Source organism: Tyto alba, unplaced genomic scaffold, assembly GCF_018691265.1.
Source record: "Tyto alba isolate M040663 unplaced genomic scaffold, T.alba_DEE_v4.0 Super-Scaffold_29, whole genome shotgun sequence".
Taxonomy (NCBI): Eukaryota; Metazoa; Chordata; class Aves; order Strigiformes; family Tytonidae; genus Tyto; species Tyto alba.
In genome coordinates this window covers 11,917,835-11,940,310 of record NW_024881303.1, presented here as the reverse complement: position 1 = coordinate 11,940,310, position 22,476 = coordinate 11,917,835, and the positions used below count along the sequence as shown (strand labels likewise).

At 36.8% G+C, this 22,476-nt stretch overlaps 1 protein-coding gene across 8 annotated transcripts in view; it reads right to left on the bottom strand.

Annotated features, from left to right (window-relative positions):
- Positions 1 to 22,476, bottom strand: part of PPP1R13B (protein phosphatase 1 regulatory subunit 13B) — a 73,059-nt gene that overhangs the window by 32,461 nt on the left and 18,122 nt on the right. For 4 of the 8 annotated variants that reach the window (XM_032981629.2, XM_032981633.2, XM_032981634.2 and 1 more), the window contains exons 2-4: positions 14,336 to 14,483; positions 6,121 to 6,240; positions 4,568 to 4,635 (exon numbers count right to left, since the gene is read on the bottom strand). In XM_032981629.2, coding sequence (XP_032837520.2) covers positions 4,568 to 4,635; positions 6,121 to 6,240; positions 14,336 to 14,483 — 336 coding nt within the window. Of the gene's footprint in view, positions 1 to 1,207; positions 2,259 to 2,514; positions 2,931 to 4,567; positions 4,636 to 6,120; positions 6,241 to 14,335; positions 14,484 to 17,343; positions 17,434 to 17,614; positions 17,665 to 22,476 lie in introns of those variants that run through there. The other 4 variants (XM_032981631.2, XM_032981630.2, XM_032981638.2 and 1 more) reach the window with 4 other exon arrangements.

The window sequence follows — 22,476 nt, the reverse complement described above, 5'->3', positions numbered from 1 at the left end:
TGAGAAGCTTCAAGCAAGTACTTGTATTTATCATCTCTTGAGGTTACTCCTTCTGTTAAAAATTTAACTTATCTTTTTACTTACAATTAGATTTTGTCATATCTTTGCCTGACAGGCTAAGGAAACCTCTAAGTACTTTGCCTGTGCAAGAATACTTGTAAACCACCGACCCCCCTGTCCCCTGCCCCATTCAGCCATCTTTGAAACTTATTTATCAGATGCTTTTTAGAATACATTTTAATTGTCATATTACAACAAATATACAACAAAATGTATATTAGATGTTTAATGCCTTTTCGTCTGGTCACACTTGTATGGATCAAATTGTTTAATCTAATGAACAACCTACAATTCTATTCAAGGATTTTGGTACAGATGTACCACATGTAAATCCATCTAAACTCCAAGCCTAGAATTTGACAAGCCATACCACAGGAACTCAAAAGCAGCGTAGCTTTACTGCTGTCATGATGGAATGGGATACAGAGACTGACTGTGTCAGATGGCTATCTACTCTCCACCAGCAACCATACACTCTCCTAAGTTAAATCAGTACTATTAAAAACTGCTTTGTGTGTACATATATGTAGAAGTTTTAACCTACCTGTTAATGGAATCTCCATGAGCAATTCTCCCAATGTGAACGTATAAGATTCTCCTGATGCTAAAACAGTTGGGCTATCTGTTGGAAAATCTTTCCTAAAGGCCTTATTTGAGCCACTTTAACAGAAATAGGGAAGTTAAATTCTGTTATCTAATCAGCAAAAAATTTTAATTCTCAACTTTACGGGTCACAGCTTCAAGGCTAAGAAAATTTACAGGAGTGTAATTTTTCAGTTTGGGATGATGAAGTTTTCTTCCTCTACATGAGTTTCTTTTACACTAAAGCTAACATAAATTTCATAGTGACAGATAAAATCAGGTTCCGGTTTGTATTTTTTGGCAAAAGCTTCAGTCAATATCTATCAAGAAAAAAGCTTATTGATATCAGTCTCTAAATCGGGGGAGCAATTTTAGTATTAGAAACAGCAAAAATAAGGTAAAGAAAGAATGGTACAGGAGACCACAAACTGACGTTTTATTATCCCCAAGTAAATTACCAAGTAGAAGAATAATTGAAACCAAGCAACTACAGCACACAAGTACCTTCTTCACATACAGATTGTTTTCATTACATTAATCTACTAGCCAGTCTAATACACTTTACCTCCATCATGTTCCTGTACCCCAGCCTTCCTTCTTCCTGAGCTGCATCTGCTTTCTTGTTTACGCATCTCTAACAAATTTCTCAGTTATCTGATTACATTTTCATCTGGACAACTGCCATCACCCGGTCAGTCCTCTTTCTGGGACTTTAAATGTATCCTCTTCTCCTACTGATGAGGGGGAGCTGCTCCTGCCTGTCACTGGCCCCCAGTGGTTACCACTGTATTTGCTCGGTCGCTCTGTTCTCTCAGGCTGCTGCTGCTTCTAGGGAATGAAGCTTGGATCATGCTAGGACATCTGGAAGCAAATGAGACCCAGCATTGGATGACCACTGTTTCATGGCCGCTGATCACATAATTAAAGAATAAGTTCAGTAGAAAGAAGCCTCTGGAAGTCACCTGGTTCAGTAATCCCTGCTCGGAGCAGTTCAGACTGCTCGGAACTTTATTTGGCTAGATAGAAATTCCACAGACTCCAGACAGTCTGTTCCAGCGGCTGTTACTTTCATTGAGAAAACATTTTTCCCAATGTTTAATTAGAATTTCCCTTGTTAGAACTTGTGTTCAAACCCAACTGGCTCAGTTACGCATGCAAAAGAACGGAAGAGGAGAAAGAGGCAGCTACTCAGAGGAGAGAATCCATCCTGAGACACTGACCAATCGCCCTGGCAGAGGAAAATACTCAGTTATGTAAGTCTTATCCCCATATATCTATACCTTTGTGTAGTGGTGGAAAGATCAGGCCCTGATTACAGTGTAATTCCACTTCTAGTAAGGAAAGTTGTAAACAAAAGCAAACCCCAAAAGGTCACCTCCGGAATAAAAGAACTTGTCTATTTACAAAATGTCACATAGTTTTCCTTTAGACTTTGCTATGTAGAATGCAAAGCTCTCTGATGAGCACTTACAGATAAGTATTCCTTTTACAACAATGCATGTTTCACTGCTTGAAGAGACCTGCCTATTCTATTTTTAACATTATATCTTTGTTTGGAAGATAATATAATGAAATTGAAGCATTTATATAATGTGATTTTAAGCTAACCATTACTTATATAATTGCTGATCAAGCACATAAAGTCTCAAAGAACAAAAAAAATCCTACTGCATATGATAAAATGCCAATTAACAGAATTATCCACATTGAATTCCAAACAGATTGCCCATCATTTTTCCAAGACTATGGATTCAAAGATTAAAGTGTTCACCTATAAATTTTTCTATGCATGTCACACTTCCAGCTGTATCCAGATATTAAGTAAAAATCAATTATTTCATCATTAAAGCAGTACACATAATAAAAATATACCTGAATGTAGAATATTTGGTAAGATTTGAGCTGTCTTCAATGTTCCATTGGTTTGTACTGATTTTAGGGCTAGTCTAACATTCAGCATGCCAGTAACAATGAATAAGCCTAATGCATTACGTAAGTATAAGCTGATTAAATCCCTGATCCTGAAGCCACCTCTTTTTCCCCCCTCCCCCCCATTTTAAAACTTGGCACAACTTAAGATTTTAAGTTCTACACACTTTCAAAACCTAATCTGTACCATTTTTGACATAAAATCCACCACAATTTACATTAATATAATCCCATCAGGTTTCAGTCGTTCTTGTGTTTTAATAACTTCCTAGACCTGGTGAAAGTCCATTTTAAAGTGATCAGTTCCCTAATAAATTTTCATTTTGTGGCCAAATTTTTGTGGGTTGTGGTTTGTTTGTTTGTGGTTTTTTTTTTTTTTTTTGTTTTTTTTTTTTTTTTGTTTTTTTTGTTTTTTTTTTTTTTTGTTTTTTGGTTTTTTTTTTTGTTTTTTTGGTTTTTTTTAATATATACTGAATGGAACAAATGTAGCAGCATTATTCAAGTTACCAGGTCTGAGCTTTATCCATAAAAATTAACAGCAGATTGAACTAAATACAAAGCCATGCTATCATAAACTTTACAATCTCACTTTTTGGCAGCACTAAAAGGCATGCTGCACATGCCAGTCCTAATTTCCAAAGATATTATGTATCAAATAAATTATATGTTCTATGATTTACATGGAGGAATAGACATGGGGAGATCATGCAAGCGTTATGTTCCCCTAATACACTGTAGCACTATGATCTCACTACATTGTCAATATGACAATGGAAGCAGGATAAACAGATCCATGCAGCAGAGGATATCAGCTAGTGTTCTCTACAGAAAAGGAACGCAGAAAGCAATACATGATTAACTGTTTTGAATAGGGAAAAAAATTCCTTCCACTAGGCCCACATGCCGCACACAAAACAAGCTGCTAAGAGCTGCAAACTGAACAACTTTGTTGCTGCATATTTGTGTGTGTGCGCGTGTGTGAATTTTAGATGCCAATTATCAGGCAATATTCAAGCACAGAACTGTTTAATCTGCACAATTATTTTTAACTTTTCAGTTCTTTTTAAGACATCTCAGCTTGAAAAAACCTCATTTGTTTGCTGTTAACTTTTTCAACTACAGCTATAGGACCTCAGTAAAGGCAGCAGAACGGCCCTGAGCAAATAAGAGAACAATATGCTCTGTCGAGTCTTCATTAGTATTGAAGATGAGAAGAATAAAGAGAAAGTAAAGTAAGTTTCAGCTCAGGAATAGAAGGTTTTTAAGCCATGGTCATTTTGAAAGAGATATACTACATTTTACTTGTAAAACCATCAATGTTCAGGCCAGGATTAACTGTATGCCACCAAACAGGATGCCTATGCTATGTAATATGTATTTCAAATTAAAACCTACTAATATTTTACTAAAAAAAAAAAAATAGCCATAGAAATTAACCAAGTGCATAACAAACAGTATAAAGAGATGGCTCTGAGGAGTATACAACCTTTTCTACCAACATCTGAAAACATCCCAATCCATAGATACATTCTCATGGTTTAACGTATGAGGCTATGTCATGAATCAATACCAGTGAGATAAATCAAACAAGAAAAGATGTCTGGACAGGCAATGCTAGTATGAAAGAATAATGTAGCTGTTTTTTTCTCACACAGGATGAATAAGACAGAGGAAGACAGATTTGAAAAATGCAGTAATTAGTAAGACACTGGGAGCTTCTCACATCACGTAAGTAAATTTCTTTCTAAACAGAAAACATGGAGTAGTTCATGAAAAGGCCACATTCTCCCATGCACTTTATAACAACTTATGTATATATAAGTATATTATAAACTTATGTCTAACACTTTATACAACAAAAAAACCAATCAAAACAGAGCAAGATCTATACATTTTCCACCAGTTCCCACCATAACAGATCTTGAAAAACAAGGATTTTACAACCAACAAATATTTGAGTGGAATTGATCCAAAAGCTTTAGGATTTATTACATACCCCATTCTCTGTACGTTTCTCCACAGGTATATTTATGCCATTTCTTTGATTTTGGGCTTGACGTACACCTAAAAGTAAAGTCTCACTCTTAGTACAAAGTTCAGTTTTCAACACAACTAGTTTTCACATATGAATCTGTTCAAGAACTTTTATATAAAGCTTTTACCTGTGAATTTTTATTCTGCTAGTTCCAACTCTTTCTATTAGCTTATTCTTTGTAAGCAGTGGAGCCAGCAGAAATAAAGCATTTACTTCGCAGACTTCCTCTGTTAAAAGTACAGACATGCAGTTCTACTTTTCTGACTTGTGTTTAGGCAATGATGTCATGAAAGGCAATGTACTGAGCATGACTACTGAACTTTCATATTTCTGTGCCTACAAGAAGCAGTAGCTTCAGCTGAATGCATTATAAACTAATACAGTAAAAGAAGCTTTTCTAATGCCTTATAAGCAACTTCAATCTACAAATTGATCCATAGGTCAATGATTAATTAAAAAACCTTTCATGCATGGTTCAGAAGCAACATTTTCCTTGTCCTCTGTGGCTTCAGGTATATCTTAAATTTCTTAACATATTTTAGATTTGTATTGCTCAAAGGATGACCAAATATTTTACAAAATATCTAATTAATACAAAAATCTCCCCCACATTATTGGGCCTGCTACTTCTGGCATCCAAAGCAACCAGGAACCACTTAGAAATATGAAAAGAAACCCCAGCTCAAAGCAATAAGGACTGAGCCAAGACTTGAAAGTCAGTTGTCAGAAGTAGTCAATTAGTTGAATGAGTAAGGATAATATTAGCATGCAAATATACATCTCACTTTGAGATACCCTTCCTATCCTTCAGACAGTCTGACAGTCATTAAATATATAACGCACAGCCTCGTAAGTCTTCTCATAAATTAAGTACAGTCTATACTGGTTAGATCAGAAAACTGAAATCCTTCTATTTTTTAATTCCACTCTTTTAAAACGGAATAAATACAGTACTGTTTTATATAAACACTTTTCCTGTAGAACCAAGCAGACCAGCTATTTTTCAAGGTGCGAATTATCACCGCTATTTTAAATATATCTACATGAAGTACTGAGAAAGTAAAGCCACTGAGACCTCTGCCAATGATATCTGTAGAACAGATTTTAGTTTCTAAAGGAGGCAAAGTAGCTTACTGAGTCTTTTCTCTGGGGCAAATGAAAGAGAACAGGAGGTCAAAAAGAACAATCCCACCCTCTCAAAATACAGGAAATTTCAGCAAGGAAAAAAATGCATTAAGCCTCTAATACCCACCAACATTTCTGAATCAGTATTAAGCAGAATAGAAACTGATCTTACTATAAAGATATTACTCAACAGACTGGTAGAAGTCATTCTAGAGAAGGGAATTTGAGAACATGAATAAATGTGCCACTGAGGAAGGTTCAAAATGGCTTTGGTTTAAGAAAGTTTTATTACATCTACCTACTGAAGTTCACTGAAAGAACTGGTAAACTCACTTCAGAAATCTTTTAAATTTGTTTAGGTAACAACACTACAGGATAAGTGTACTTACTCTGTTCATTACTTTCAGCTGGTGACTCCTCATGACGAAGAAAAAATTTCACCTCTTCCCTGCGGGGACCCCATTTCTGTAGGTGGTCATACATCATGTGATCAAAAGGTATTGGACGTTCTAAAAGTACAAGACAAAAAACTTATCACAGCTATTTTAAACTAAGCAAAGTTTAATAGAACTCTCATTAAGATTCAGAATGTCCTTTTTGGTAGCAACACAACCTATCCAATGTATTTTGTCTTATGCAAAGTCAAAGAAATGGGCACCAACAGACAATAGTTGCACTGTATTAAAAGCTAGCCTCTTACTGTAACAGCTCACTGTTTAGCAGCAGCACATCACCAGTTTGCAAAACCATACAAAAAATACCAGTGTTTAGAAACCATAATTTAGAAATTCTTCATCACAACCTTTTTTACAATGCTGATCTTTGTACTTTTGCTCCCCATCACCACCAGATGGATATTTTGCTCTGTTATTAAAATGATTCATTCAATTCGAACCTTCGGGTTTCCACTCAGACTAAAAGCCTTATCGTTATATTGACATTTCATCTCCTAAGAACCTGAGAAGGTGCTCCCACTCCAATACACTATGCCAGACATTAACTTCCAGTATATGTAGAAATACCGGCAAATCTTTGCATAAAGAAAGGTTAAGTTCTATGCAGCAGTCTCTTTGTTTTCCCCCAAAGAAACGTAAAACATTCTCATACTGTAGGTATTTCTCCCAAATTGAACAAATATATTATTACTAAGAGGCTGCACACTATGTATTTAATATTTCAAAATGAAAATACATTTCAAAAGCAAAGTTTTCACCGTTTCCATAATTACACTTGCATTCATTTTTAAATGTTTTCATTAAGGCAAGAAAATCTCCTTTTTAAGATCTTTTTAAGACCTAATACTAAGCATAGTATTAGAAGATATCTTCTAATCAGAATAAAATACTAGAAGAGATTTAATTAGCTCTCCTACATGCAGCACCATGTCAAACCAATATTACTACAGAATATCAGGCTTGGACACAAACCAAAAAGTGGAGTTTGTGTTATTCATTGTTAAAAGCAAAATGCTCTCTGCCCTCAAAACCCAAACCACAGTATCCCCTACCAGGCAGGGCGCTGCTCTAGCAAATTGTTATCCATTTCATACTTAACCCATTTCACATGAGAAGACAAAATGATTCAAATATCTAACAGATATCTTAGGGAAAGCTTGGAAAAACCACATCACAAATACACCTTTTAATAACGCCATTTACGGAAATTTATACCCATTATGAACTATATGACTGTATACATGTCTTAATACTCTTGGGATACTTAATAGTAGTATTTAAAGAACAATACATTTTCAATACTTGATTCACAATGCATTTAATACAATAAAGAATCTTGTCAAAATCTGTCACATCAAATAGGTATAGTGATTAACACAGTCCAGCCACAGTTAGATATAGCTGCTTTCAACAAGGAAGGGTCATTTAAACCACAAGCTGATTATATTAATCAGCTGACTGGTCACCTGTAGGTCACCTATGTTCCTAAAAAAAAAAACCCAAAACACAACAAAAATTAAAAAAAAAAAAAAAAAAAAATCACAAGACCTGGATTTAAAAAAATAGATGCTTTTCTTTTCTTTTTCTTATTCTTCGCTCAAGTGGACTCCAAGAAACACTGTCAGTAGTGTTTATACACACAAGAATAAGGTCAGTGGCTTATTACAACTTGGTTCTTGAAAAGGAATTTTAAAACATGATTTTCAGGTTTTTCAACTCCTAAAGTAAGGTAAGATTTCAAGTGCTTTGAAGCATATCCGCTAAAATTGCATCATGAGTCTTCTAAAGATCACAGAATGAAAAAATATTTAAATGGTTTAGTTCAGAGACTTTAGGACACATGAGATAAGAATCTTTAGGAATTTTTTGCAAATAAAAAAAAAATTGCTAGGTAAACCTAGTAAGAACAGAAGCTTGATAACAAAGTACCAGCAAACTGGATGTCTGAACAGGGTTGGGCTAATTCTGGAATGGTGAGGAGTGGCTGCAGCATCGCTCATGGTTAAGTTGGTCTCCTATTAAAAGTAAGGCTCTAATCCTAGGAGCTATTAAAATTAAAACGTTTCATTCACATAATGTACCTTGAACAATCAAGGCTAATATTTTTCAGCCATGACCATGGAGAGAAATGGGAAAGACATTTTATATTACTGTTGCAATTCTTCCACAAAAACAATTCAGGATATGTTGCTAGAAAGAAAACAGGTTAAAATAATAGCAGCAACATCATCATCACTAAAACAGAGAAAAGAAAAATGAAGCAGCACTTATCATTCTGTCCAACTTAGCTGCATGAAACAGATTCAGAATATAAAGAGGAAGAAGAAATGGACATTAACGCTTGACACAAGACGTGATGAGAACTGAAGTGTCCATTCCTTCTTTCAGTTTAAATCCTTTAAATACAGAAAAAAATGCAGGAAGAAAGCATGATCTTCTATTTGCTGTAAGTTAGGATAGCACAAAGGGATATTTTCTGGAAATACCTGTTCTTTCAGAATCAAAACCAAAACCAAAACCAACAAACCCCCTGTTGCTAAACTTCTACCAGTTTTTACAGCTTCAGACATATTTGTCAATGATTGTTTTCACAATACTATTTCAAACTTTAATTTTTAACAGTTTAAATAGAAGAGAATGAAGAAAAGGTAAAGTAGGAGAATGGGTATTGAGTCATGTTAAACACGTTGGATCCCTGTACCTTAACAACACTGTCGTGGTTTGGGCCTGATTGGCAGCCAAACACAATGCAGCAGCTCTTTCTCCCTTCCCCTCCAGCAATGAGAAGGGACAGAGAGCCAGGCTTGGGGCTCAAGATAGGACTGGGATGGGGAAAAAATCCCCCTTTTATGATCACGAGCAAAAGGCAGACTCGTTAGGGGAAGAAAAAAAAAGAACATACATTTATTACAGACACTAACAACACATAACAGAGTAGGACAGTGAGAAGCACTGGCACATCTTGAGAACACCTTCCCCCCACCCCTCCCTTCTTCCCGGGCTCAGCTCTGCTCCCGATATCTCTACCTCCTCCCCCAGTGGCGCAGGGGCAGGGAATGGGGGGTGCAGTCACGGCTGCCACTTCCTTCATCTTCGGTGAGGGGAGTGTCTGAAACTTGTTCCTCCTGCTCCATCGTGGTCCCCCTCTCACAGGAGACAGTCCTCCACAAACTTTCTCCGACTTGAATTCCTCCCATGGGCCGCAGCGTTCCCCACATTGCTCCGTCATGGGTCACTAACTTCCTCCGACTGGATTCCCTCCCACGGCTGCAGCCCTTCCCGAGCTGCTCCGGCGTGGGACTCCCCCGCATGCTGCAATCCTCCCAGCGCTGAATTACAGCAGCGGGGCTGCCTTTTCCCACGAGACCCCGGCCTTCTTCGGGCACAGAACCTTGATCAACTGAGCAGGAACAACAGGCCATAAATCAATGTCTGCTCCACCATAGATCTCCATGGGTGGCAGGGGGGGCCACCCTGCCATCTCCCCACAGGATACAGGGGGGTCTCTGCTCCGGCACACCTCCCCGCTCCTTCCTTCCTCCGTTCCTCCACTGACCTTGGTGTTCATGCAGCTGCAGCAACTGCTCCTCACAAGTCCCCCTGCACGTCACCACGTCCCTTCTTAAATACGTTATCGCAGAGGCGCAGCCAATTGGCTCAATTTCCCAAACAGAAGTGGAGCTGACGTGGAGCTGGGGGAGCTTCGAGAAGCTTCTCACAGGGGGCCACCCCTATAGCCCCCTCCCCTGCCGCCAAAAAACTCCACCACTCACTCAACCCAGGACAAACACATTAAAAAATTATCTAGCGAATGTTTATTTCCATTAATAACTAAGTAGAAAACCATGATATATGCATATATCCATAATTATTTGCAAAAACTGCCTTAGATTTTAAGTTGGATAAAAATTCTGAAAGACTTTTGAGAACTGAGCTTGACTCCTTTTGATTAAATGTTTTGAGGATGGGCTAGTTTTAAGTATTCTGAAATGACTGAAACGCCCTGTAAGACCAAAACACGCACACTGCATCAATGTTTTCAAAGAGAATTGCAAAAATCTTTCTGTTAGAACTATATATCCACTACTTAAAGTAAGATTCAGACTTCAGAATATGTTTTTATCCTGATTACAAGTATCTTGCTGTTTGTAACAAATCATTTGTGCCTGCTATACATGAAACTGGAATGCAAAGTGATGGATCATCTCCGTAGTGGGGGAGTTCACTGCAAGATCAGGAACGAGTCTTTCCCCCCTCAGGTTTGCAGAAGTACACTTGCAGTAAACAACTATTTCTTTCACAGTCACTTGCCTCTATGTTACAACTAAATTCAGGAATACCAATTAATACCAACTGCTGAAGGGCATTCCAGATGTAGATGAAATGAATATTTGAGTATTGAGTAGATTCAAAGGTTGAAGTCCATTCTCTCCGGAAACATACAAGTTCCTGGCATCACACCTGTCTTTCGACCTCCCTGCCAACTGCTATTTGCAATAGCTGGGGAATGAGGAAGAATATTCTGTGTTTTTTCTCCTGTTATACCATGAGAAATCCATGCAAAAAGAAGAAGCTTTAAAGTGACAAAGCACAAGGAGGTACAAAATGTACTGATATATCAAGAAAGAATGCTACTGACTTTTTCAACTATTACTCATCTCAAGAAACTGGAAAGAAGGGGGAACAGAGAATGAAATACAAAACCAAAATGCGAATAAACCAAGTGCTTATGCTGTGCAGCTCTGAGAAGAATCAGTTTAACTAATACAAAGAATACCTAAACAACTTTACAACTCTTGGGAAGCTCCTCAACCATTTCTTTGCCATACAACAGCAGAGAAGAGCTAACATAATAAACAAACAAATGTTTTCCAACAGCTAAGCTACTGTAATCTTCTTCTGAACTCCAGAAATCTTAGATAAATTTTTGGACCCAAATTTGCATGGATTTTAAAAACATTTTTCTGAAAGACAAATGGTCTCTGTCACTCTCTAAAATTATGAAGTATTTCTCATTTATTTGTACATATGCATTCAGAAGATTATTACAAGAGACAGTATTTTGTTAGATCAATACAGTTTAGGAAATGGACAAGCTTTTGGGCACACAAACTGCTTTTTGTACCTGATAATAAAACAACAACCTACAAGCCCCATTGCTTGGAGTTTGAGTAGACAAGTATTATTCATTTGGGGTACCTAAAAGAGGCTGTGGCTACCTGTAGAACAGAGGAGTTAAGCACATCCGCAAGAGGACAGGTATGGAGAGAGCTGTGATTTGTCATCTGTGCAACATGGACCTCATAAGGAAAACAGATCACTTCTGGTGTGTTTATTCAACCCATGATTTTCTGCATTAACTGCTGTTTTGATTTTTCCTGTCCAAAACGTCCTCTGAAAGAACATTTGTAGATCTCTCTTGAGGATAAGGGCTGAGGGGTCAGAGAAAGTGTAAACGAAGAGAAAAAAAAATACTCTTCCACTGGCACAACCTGCTGCAGTTTCATTGCAAACTGCTTCACACTTCCCACTTGGAACCACAGTTCAAGTTGTTTGCTGTTTTAAGTGTTGCATTTAACTGTTTAGACTCTTGGTTTCTACAACATATCTCTGCTCTGGGCAAAATTATTTTTAAAAACTTCAGGGGAAAGAGTTCAATTTAGCTCTCAGAAGCAGCCGAAATAAGAAATATCATATTTATACCCTGTTTAAAAAAAAAAAAAAAAAAAAAAAAAACCAACAAAAAAACCCAGGTTGTTTCACTGAGAAATTTATGTATCCCAGACTTTGGGGCAATAAATTGAGGCCACCAACACACAGATTTTGTAACAGTGTCCTACATTTAAGAACAACAAACAAAATGCTTGTTCTGAAATTCTTGTTGGAGGGATTCAAAACCAGTGTGCAGGACATCTTTTTTGCTGGCAGTACAGGCCTGTTTGAAAGATCCAGAAGCATATGCGTTTCATTTTCTCTTTCATTCTCACTAGTCTTTTCTGTTCCTTGGAATAGAATTTGGAATGTTCCACTTCCAATGGAATAGATCTATACAGTATCACCTTGGGTATTTAGCAAGTGAAGACAGATTTGTGAAAGCACCTTCATGAAAGTTTTAAAAGAAACTTGGAGCCATAAGCACATTTTGAAAAGTCTGACAGACTCATTCAACAGGTGGAAGCTTTGGGGAGGACCCTGCTCCTAAACTTAGGTGTCTGCATGCAGACGTCTACTTCAGAAAACTGGGTGAGCTACAGTGCTCAAAATCAAATAGATAACTAGCTGGAATCAGTGATCTCCATTGTCTATAATGGGACCAAAGATTCATAATTCACAGGGTAGATATCCAAAATTTAGTCTCAGTCTCTCCAACACAACTTCCTGGATAAGTTTTATTTCCCACTTTATAGAAACTTTCAGCTTTAGATATCTAATACTTTGAGAAATAACATACTACATCCACAGATAACAACTTATAAGATTGAGAAAATAGTTTATAGAAAATGTATGCTTGCACTTGCCAGGGTTGCAGGGTGTAAGTGTCCCAGAAAGGTGTTGTGAATGACTTTTTCAGTTTCCAGTCAACCTCTGAAGACAGTTGACAACATTTTCTGCATTTTTTTAAGAAGTACACTCTCAAAGTATTGCGAAAGCAGAAGAACAATAATACCATATATGTTACATTTTCAGACAAGTGATTGGAAAACATTAGGGATATTTAAGTGCTATTAAACAGAGTCTGCAGACCCATTTTAGAAATTTATGCAATGCACTTGGCATCATAGACTCTCTGTAATCTAAACTTCCCATATGAAAAGTTTTAACCCTTCCATAGGCTTTATCCTTAAAGACACTTTTCTAACTAAGCATGAACTGAATTTGTATTCATAGAACTGCAGACACGCTTAACCTTTCCCCTGCTCACTCTTGCCTAAACTCTGAGTTCCCATCCAGTTAGAAAATGACTTCTTGAAGCATGTTTTCCCTTTACAGAGTCTTAGAACAGTTTAGAAAAGAGGAGTAGTTTCCCCAAGAGGAAGATACTCTAGACTGCTAATACTTAAAAGTTCCAAAGGCATCTGAATAATGTGTTTTGTCTGTTTGACAAAAAGTCCCTAACCAGGGGGGAGTGAGTGAGCAGCTGTGTGGTGCTTAGTTGCTGTCTAGGGTTAAACCACAATACCCCTCTAAGAATTCATTATCAAGTTATGACCTCATCAGTCTTTATACAAAACAGATTAAAAAGCCAGTTTAAACAGCGGTGACCTTAGTGACTGAGGGATAAGAAACTGCCTGTTACCCTCACCCACCCACTGATTCTACTCAAATTCATACATTGATATACCATAACCTGGAGACTTGTACTACATGCAATTACAAGAATCCATCTAGAAAGAGAATCCATAATAGGGCTGTTTTGAAACACTCCTGAAAAATAACTGCCCACCCCATTATTCTGTGAAATAACAATTGCAATACAAGTAGGATATGGGCACTACTACCTGCCCAAAGGGAAGCTGTCAAATCTTTTGAGAGGAAATATTCATAAAGAAGCTGGAGATACTATGTCCAATTCTGGCACTATTTCTGTCTGCAGAACATCTGCTATTCATGATACTGACGGAAAAAAGTCGATACCCATTCTTAAATTTCAGGTTCTGTTCACATGCTTAATGGTAAGGAAATAGGATTGGAATGAATGCAGGTGGTGATCTGCACCCACTGACTATAAGAGAAGATCACTGAGATTCTGTATTGTCATTTCAATACCTGCCATCCTACATATGCTGCATGTCTATTTGAAATAAATGGCTTCTAGAAGTAAAAATACTACCCCCGTTATTTTTTTCCCTTTTAAGATGGGGATAAGGAATACTTTGTTTATGTAACTTGAAAAACTGAAATACTTAACACTAACGTATCTTACATGTGCATTTTATCAACCACTCCAGGCTGAGGGAGAAAATAGAGAAGAAAAAGAGAAGTCAAGAATTGCATTAATCTCTACAGATATGGAATTACCACGGTTTGTATCAAAGTTTGCTAGAAAAAAAACAAAGTACAATTTGAAATTAATATTGAAAAGTCAGTCTTATCTTTTTTATAATTGGTACATATATTTAAATCAATTTCTACTGAACATTTTACTTACCATTCCCACGCCATACTTCAGCCAGATGGCAGCTTCCTTCTCCAGGCTCTTTGCAGAACTCTACTACATCGCGACAGGTTGTTTCTGGTGTAATTGGAACTTCTGTCAAAATCTGTTCATTGTTGCTCAAAAACACAGTTAATATCATCTGAAATAAAAAAAAAAAAAGGTAGCAGAATATTAAAAAAAAAGACAAGAATAAGATTATGGGTAAAATTTATAATAATCCCCCTGTAAATGGAAATGTATGTTTATGGTTGGTTACCACAAGCCATCAAAGTAGTTCTTAGTTTCTTTTGCCAAAGCTTTAGTCCTTTGTGTTGTTTTTTTCTTTTTTTTTTTTTTTTTTGTTGCTTTGTTTTGGGTTTTTTTTTTTTTTTGACAGTGCATGGAATTAACATTTTTTTTTTTTTCATTTCAGTTCAAATGGATTAGTTCTGTGTGAAAATAAGGCTGGGAGGGAAGGAACAGGTTTTGGCTATGTTAGATGCTTGAAATCATAGCATTTCAATGTTGCAAATAATTATGTACTTTGGCAAAGTAACCTGAAACTTCACAGGTGGGCAACCTTTTGCATGATGAATGTCAGTTTTGCAATTTGCCTGAAGATACAGTTATATTTGGTTGAATTGCAAGCCTTTGGTTAAATGATAAACCTCAGAGTTTAAAAAAAAGGAGGAAAAATGTCACACTTTAAGGGATTGCATTTGCTGAGTATACTTGCTAGAGCTAAAAACCTCTGAAAAGTCAGTTCTTTCTGTACTCCTTTAGCCCCACTCCCCAAGCTTGCTATGTTGATCAGACTGTACTGCAGCCTTCCCACAGCAGTACTAAGCCTGTTCTCTTCAAAGTTACAACATCCAAAGTCTGCTTTTGCTCCGGTAACTGCTCCCAGCTATTCCACTGGAAAGTAGCCAGAAAAAAGAAAATATTTTTCCTTCCCCACTCGCCCCCTTAACAACATTCAAGATGACTTGACACCAAGGAAAACAGAAAGAAGAAAAAGTAGGATGAAATCTATAAATGAAAAAGCCTAGCACTGAGAGCTAGTACTAATCTCTGTCGATGTAAACTTATGTTCAAATTCCGTGCTCCGCCTTAAATAAATGTGTGCACAAATATATATATCTATCCATCTCCAGAAATACTGCCATCCCTCTTCATGTTGGCAGGTGTAACTTGCTACAAAGTTAAGCACTCGAAAACCGTGCACATTAACTTAACCCACCTCACTCCCTTGGTGCATATGTATTATGATCTGATCATTAATAACATATTCATTTGCTACATTCCTCCTGTTAAGGGCCTCTGCCTCAGATAGTATTCTCAATGGATTTGTTCTGTACGCCCTCCCTCATGTGATTTACTGCAAAAGCTGGAAGTAGATAGTTAACAGCTGAGGGGCCTGTAAGAAGGAAAAGATAAAAAGCATTCTACCAAGAAACAAAGTCCTAATACAATGGTGCTGAAGTGATTAATTTTTCCTGAGTGAGACTGGTTGAGGACCAATAAATATTGTATTTAAAGACAAATACTCCTGTTACACTAAATCTCTGAAAGATACCCTGCCCTAAGCTCCTGCTTAAAATTTAACAGATATTTTTAACCATTCTCTCTGCACCTTAATTACCTCATCTGTAGTCACAATACTGTTCTATGAACTCATGAGGATGGAACAGAAATAACATGATGTTTAAAAGACAAAGATATCATAATAATATATGCTCCTAAAGAATGCGACAAAATTACTAATTTTGTTGGCAAAGGAAGTTCTTTCAGATCTTTCCATTAAATAAAATGTCGTATCACATACTGAACCACAAAGATTAAATCTAATTGTCTGAAAGCTCCTCATTAAATGGGCACTCTCCACTTAAAAAATTGTGCTTTGATTTGCACAGGCAATTCTTAAAAACATTTGTAACACCTTTATCTGTGGGACATACACATGTACCAAACTGGGAGTCTGCATTAACAGCAGCTAGATACTAAGCAGTCTGTCTACTTTAGAAATAGGCACAGGACAAATTCCAAGAAAGCCCAGGCTTCAAGCTCTCGGTCTCCTCCTCAGTCCTCCAGGCTATTTTAGTCCATGTTTCCCTCGGCCTGCCAAATTTATATGCTGTATCCTGAAGTTTTCAAGTAACTACACTTCAACACAAGAAGCAGTCATCCAAGGGCTGTAAATATACTAGAATTCACCCCTGAGTTTTTCCAACAGCAGCATTAAAGGAAGCTATAGTAAAAGCTATAGTACAAGCTAGGAGGAAGCTATAGGGTGCAGCCACATATAACAATGAGAGTGCGTGTAACCATTTATTGTAAACAGCTCACAGTGTTCTTTTTCCCCCGTAGAAGATTTACACATAGTCTCAATATTCAGTGGCAGTGGAATCTTTTATAGAATAAATATCTGATGTGGAATCTTGCAGTGGAATTTGACCTAATATTTAAAAAGAGTCATATATGAACATAAAACAATAGGCTTAGAAGAAACCTTAAGAGGTCATCGTATGCAGTCTCTTGGCCTCGGGCAGGATCAAGTATACCTACATCATTCTGCAGAGATGCTTGTTTAACCTGTTCTGAAAAGCCTTTCATGACGGAAATTCCAGCACTTCCCTGAACCATCCACCCCAGAAATCCAGGATTCCTGTTGCAAGAAGTTTCTAAAAGGCTAATGAAAGCTTTCCTTGACACTATTTAAAACCACTAGTTCTTCTCCTAGCCACAGGGATGATAGAAAACACTTTATTTTTTTCTCCTTTTTCTTAGTTTTTCATCTGCAGTTAAATTTAAGGAATATCCAACTAAATTAAGTAAGTTAAATTAAATACCAGTTTGACAGAGAATTATTTATGTCAGTATTCTAAATACAGTTTCCCCATAACACTTGATAGTATTTTCAAAATAAAGCCCAAGTTTCCCAAACTTTATGAGAATGCCAAAAACCCCTTTATGATATGATGCACATTGCCTATTTACCACTTGTCTGAAGGACCTATTACCTTGTTATGAAGGGATAGAATGGCTTAACATCATGTGGTTTTACATGGTTTCCAAGTTTTTTTATTGGTGTAAAGATAAAACTGGCCCAGAAAACATTTCACATATTCGAGATTATCTGTCTGCAGCTGTAGATCGGCTGAAAATGAAAAAAAAAAGCCTTCGAGGTATTAGTTATCCCATACATCTCAGTCAATTCTCCATAAATTCACATCTCAACCACTATATAAACTCACAGTCCCCTTTCCAAGACCAGACCAAAACATGCTGTACCTCGAGCACACCACACCACTTTCTTCTCTCAGCTTTGACTACACCAATACTGTCTTCTCCAAAGCTGGGTGTCACTCACAATACCATCTCCTAGACAGGCCCAGTATCTCACTAATGAGGAAGCGGGGTGCTGTAGCCAACTACTGTCATACTACTCCTCAAGAAAACTTGGTTAATTAAGGGCTTATTTTTAACAGGTTGTCTGAGTAATAGCAAAGGAACTTAAACACCGTGCTGTGAAACAAATGTCCTGAAACATACACAAGACTCAAAATATTGAACATTATTAATATATTGCCATATTAAATAGATTTTCAAGTCGGTGTCCCTGACTTAGCTATCCCTATTTGTGGTGAGGACAGAATAAGAATCAGAGGTATTTCACAGGGATAAAATACAAAGAAACACTGATGGAGCCTGGAAATTTGCTGCTGAAGGATACGAGTGAAGCATACACATGAAATACAAAGTACACCCACTGAAGCAAATTGGCTTTATGAAAAAAACATTCTTAGCCAAAGATTAGGACACAGGAGAACTGATAAACCCTTTGATTTCTCATTTTAAATGGATTTCTAAATAGGAACAACTGTATAAAACCCATCTTGTAAAATGAGATCATAACTACTGTAGCATTTCTTTGATGATCTCTTAATTCAATCATTCAAAACTTTTAATGCTTGAACACAATGTCACAGAACAGGATCAACCTAACACTCATGAGCAAGTCACCCCAGGGCTTCTAAGTCATGTATTTATTCCACAATGACTATCAAGCTCCAAATCTTACACTTCCCTCCTCCTCAGCCCACACTCGGATGTTACCTGTCTGTTACTCTCTACTGCTCCTGCAACCAAATCAATGGTTTTATTCCAGCTTTCATAAATTCTCATCTATTTTTACTCTTCTATTTAATGTCCTTGCAAACTCTAGTATATCCCTTCACAGTTCAGGTCTCTTCCATGCCAGATATGCTATAGCAAACATCACAACCTTCCTTCAAAACTACTCTGTCATCTCACTCATTTCTCAACTTGCAGATGATCTCCTTCGAGGTAAGCCTCAGAATCAGTACTCTATCCAAATCTTCTCTGCCCAACCGATGCTTGTCATAGTCGTATGTGTTCCTCTTAGTATGTTGTCTCCCCTTTCTCCATCCCCATCCCAATTCTCCTCTTCCAACCATACGACCTGTGTTATATGAAGGACACACTTAATCATCCCTGCAGTTTCTCAAGGAGGTAGAAAAGAGGGGTAAATCTACAAGACCTTTATCCTCATTTATTATCTCATCCCCTTCTACAGCTGGATAACACCACCTACAAAAATTTCAATAGGCATCGTCCATAGAGATGACAGAGTTTTATCCTTCTAGACCTGATCTCTTGCCAAGGAAGCTGAGATGCTGACAATCTTCAGTCATCTCTTGGTGAATGCCTAGCTATTAATTCAAGATCTACATGGCTGTAACACAGTCCTTACCCATGCTTCTTCAGTGACTCCCTAGATTTCATATTCATAACACACAGGTACCTATCACTGTGATCTGTAATATAGGCACCTTTGACAACAATCATTTTCTCAGTCTTTTGTCTCAGATCTATCTCTACTTTTCCTGTACAATATGTAAGACAGATAGGTTTTTTTCCTACCAACTGGTCCAGCTAATGTCCTCAGTTTGGAAAGTTGCCTATCAGTTTCTCAGCTTTTCACTGTTGTGCCTTTCTTACTCATGATGCCTATCACAGCAAAAAATAATTCTTCATGCCTATGGCTTTGACCATGTTGACTTTCTGTATCAGTCCTAATAAGCATAATTTATTGGTCTTCACATCCTCATTGTGTCGTGGAATCTTCTTCCCTATCATTTTTCACACTGTGTATCAAGAAATCAATCCTGAATTGGTCCTTTACACCAGTTTCTACTCTTCATGTGCTAAACAGGCTTTTTTATGCTTTCTTCTGTGTTGTTCACCATGCCTTATATGTACCTCCAAAGCAACCTCATTATTTTCCTTGAAGACCCTCCTTTGCTGTTCTGGCTACAACATACTAGACACCACTAAGCTGTCAATATGCTGAAAAGCACTGCCGATCAGGTTGATAAACACTGTTTTATCTACTTAGACTTCTCTAACTGTCCAGTTCTCCTCTAACTTCAACCCAAACCAAGATTCCAAGAGCTGTTCTCTACCACAGCAGAGATCCCACAAGGCCACAACTAAATGCCTTACATGCTACTATATAGAAACAATCTTTCAAATGAGTCAAATGTCCTTTGTGCTATATGAGCTTCTTCAGGCCGTCCTAGAAACCACCTTGACTTTCTTACTTGAGTTTTGCAACTTCGGTTGCACTCCCCTAGTACAGTGCAATTACTTATCATTGAAATGAAGCTAGACCACCACCATAAAAAACCAGAAGATGGCAGCTGATGTAGCATGTTGTTTCTTAGCTCAGAAATAGCCTAGAAAGGTAAAACATCAAGTGCTGAATAAAGTCTGTCCATCACCATTTTTCTATATCCTTATTGAAAAAAAAAAAAAAAAAAAGCAACACTTTTTTGACCTTCAGCTAATATCCCAAATTAAAAAGAACTGGTATACATTTAATTAGATAGTCTTTAACAATAATTTTCATGGAGATAAGAAATACATCTTACTCAACTATTACCTTATTACTACCAAGACCTGAAACACTTGGGCTTGAGAATAAATAAATTGTACAACTACACTTCCGTTGCCTTATGCCCAAGTTAATTTACTAATTTGGACAGCTGATAAAATAAATGTCATAAATACAGTAATACAGTCCATGTAAGTACATATCTCCTGATACCCTACTCGCAGAGGATTTAATTATTTAAGCTATCAGAAAGCAATCAGACAAGTACTCTTTCAGGACATGCTGAAATATTTGAATTTAAAATAAGTCTGAGATTATTTTCTTATTGTAATTGTCATATATTCAACTAGAGAAAGAGAAATAGTGGGTTCTGGGGATGAAGATGAGAAATTACTCAGATGACTTTTTACTTTATGTATGTTTTTTAACGAAACCCCATGTTTCCAGTGAAAACATGGGGTGCTGATAAAAACTGATTAGATGATCAATATTTTTCCTTCATATAACCTATTTTATGACCACAACAACAAAGTAATTTAGAAAACCACATCTAGGAAAGATTAGCAGTAAGATCATTCAAGCAGTGAACAAAAAGTTAAGAAAAAAAAACATCCCAAGAAAATGAAACCAAGAATTTTTGCCTTTGTGCTATCCGTTGCTCTTATTACCCAAATCTAGATGTAGGAATGCCTACCTGACATTAATGGTATAGTGGATAATAGATCTTTTTGTGTTAATAACTTCCAGCAATTTAAGAATTATCAAGCATATGATTACGAGTTAAGAATATACTGGGTATTTAATATGGCTAAATTCACACACTGCTGTTTAGTCTTATTAGATTTCCCTTACCCCCCCCCTTTTTTTTTTTTTTTAAATCAACCTAGAAATTTCATTGTGTGAAGGTAAGAACCAACACATAACAAAAAACCTCTTCCAGCAGAAGGGTGATCAGGCATTTCAAATGTATGAAATATTTATTATTAAAAGGCTGATAGGCAATGAACTTAAAGTACAAAGCACATTTCTGATAGAAATGCCAACTTCATTCCTTCTGTTTCATGGGAACTGGAAGGCATTATCTTCTTACCATGCATTTTTCCCTAATAAAGAGTTTCAAAAACATCCATTCACGATCTTGTGCTTTGTCATTTCAAAACACTTACTGGAGCCCACAACTCCAAGACCAAAACAATCAGCAAAGACAAGGCTTCTTCAAAGTAAATCTCTCTTGCCCAGCAGAGACCTCACTATCTCCCAAGAAGTTTTAACAACTTTCATCCTGGATTTTGCTGACCTGGGAGTCCCAGGAACTTGTTATATTTAAGTTGTTACTATAACTGAGTTTTAACTGAAATATCCAAAACAGTATATTACTGAAATGTCAAAGCCCCCTCAATCAAATATGAACTTTGATTAATAGTGAGGTTTTCAGTTACCAGAAAAATTACAGGATGAAATGCAAGCAAAATGTGAAGATGTGAAAAATCACCCCTTTGGTCATGAGACATACTAACGTGCACAATTCTGCAGGTAGAATGGTCAGAGAAAAAAGTCACAAATTATCAATAATCTCATGCAAATTTGCTTGCCTGGAATTCATGCCATGACATAAATCTTGCATCAGCTACAGTTGCAGAAATTCTAGTTGCATATTTTAAGCACTAAAGCAGAATTTTAACATTATTTGCAGTATGAACACTGTCCCTTCTTAAGATTATAGACTTAATTAGCTGAGTCTTTAAGCAATTACATTTTAAAAGAAACCAGAGTATAAATTATAACCACAAAAGTGTTTTAAAGCCATCTAATAATCCATTCTCAACTCAACTCATATTTCTTTATACTGTTGAGATTTCAGAACAAACATCCCAAATAAATCTCTGATGTTGTTATGTGTAAAGCCCAGGAAAACAGTAATAAGATTAAACCATTTCATTTCTCTATTTTAAAAAGAAACATTTAAAATCTAGCTAATAAACAAGTTATTCATCAGCATGTCTTGTTCTAATAACTATTTACCTTCAGAACAAAGCCATTATTTTTAAAAATAGATCTGTTGAAGAATTTCTTGCAATATGTTTATGAGCCTTATTTCAAATAAGAGCATCATGACATACAGCAAATGTATTATCGAGGACTGTTTTTCATCAGGAGATTTCTTTCCTTCACCATCTTTTCCCCTTCCCACGTATGGGGTAAGAAATAACTGCATTCAATGCCCATTATTTCTGAA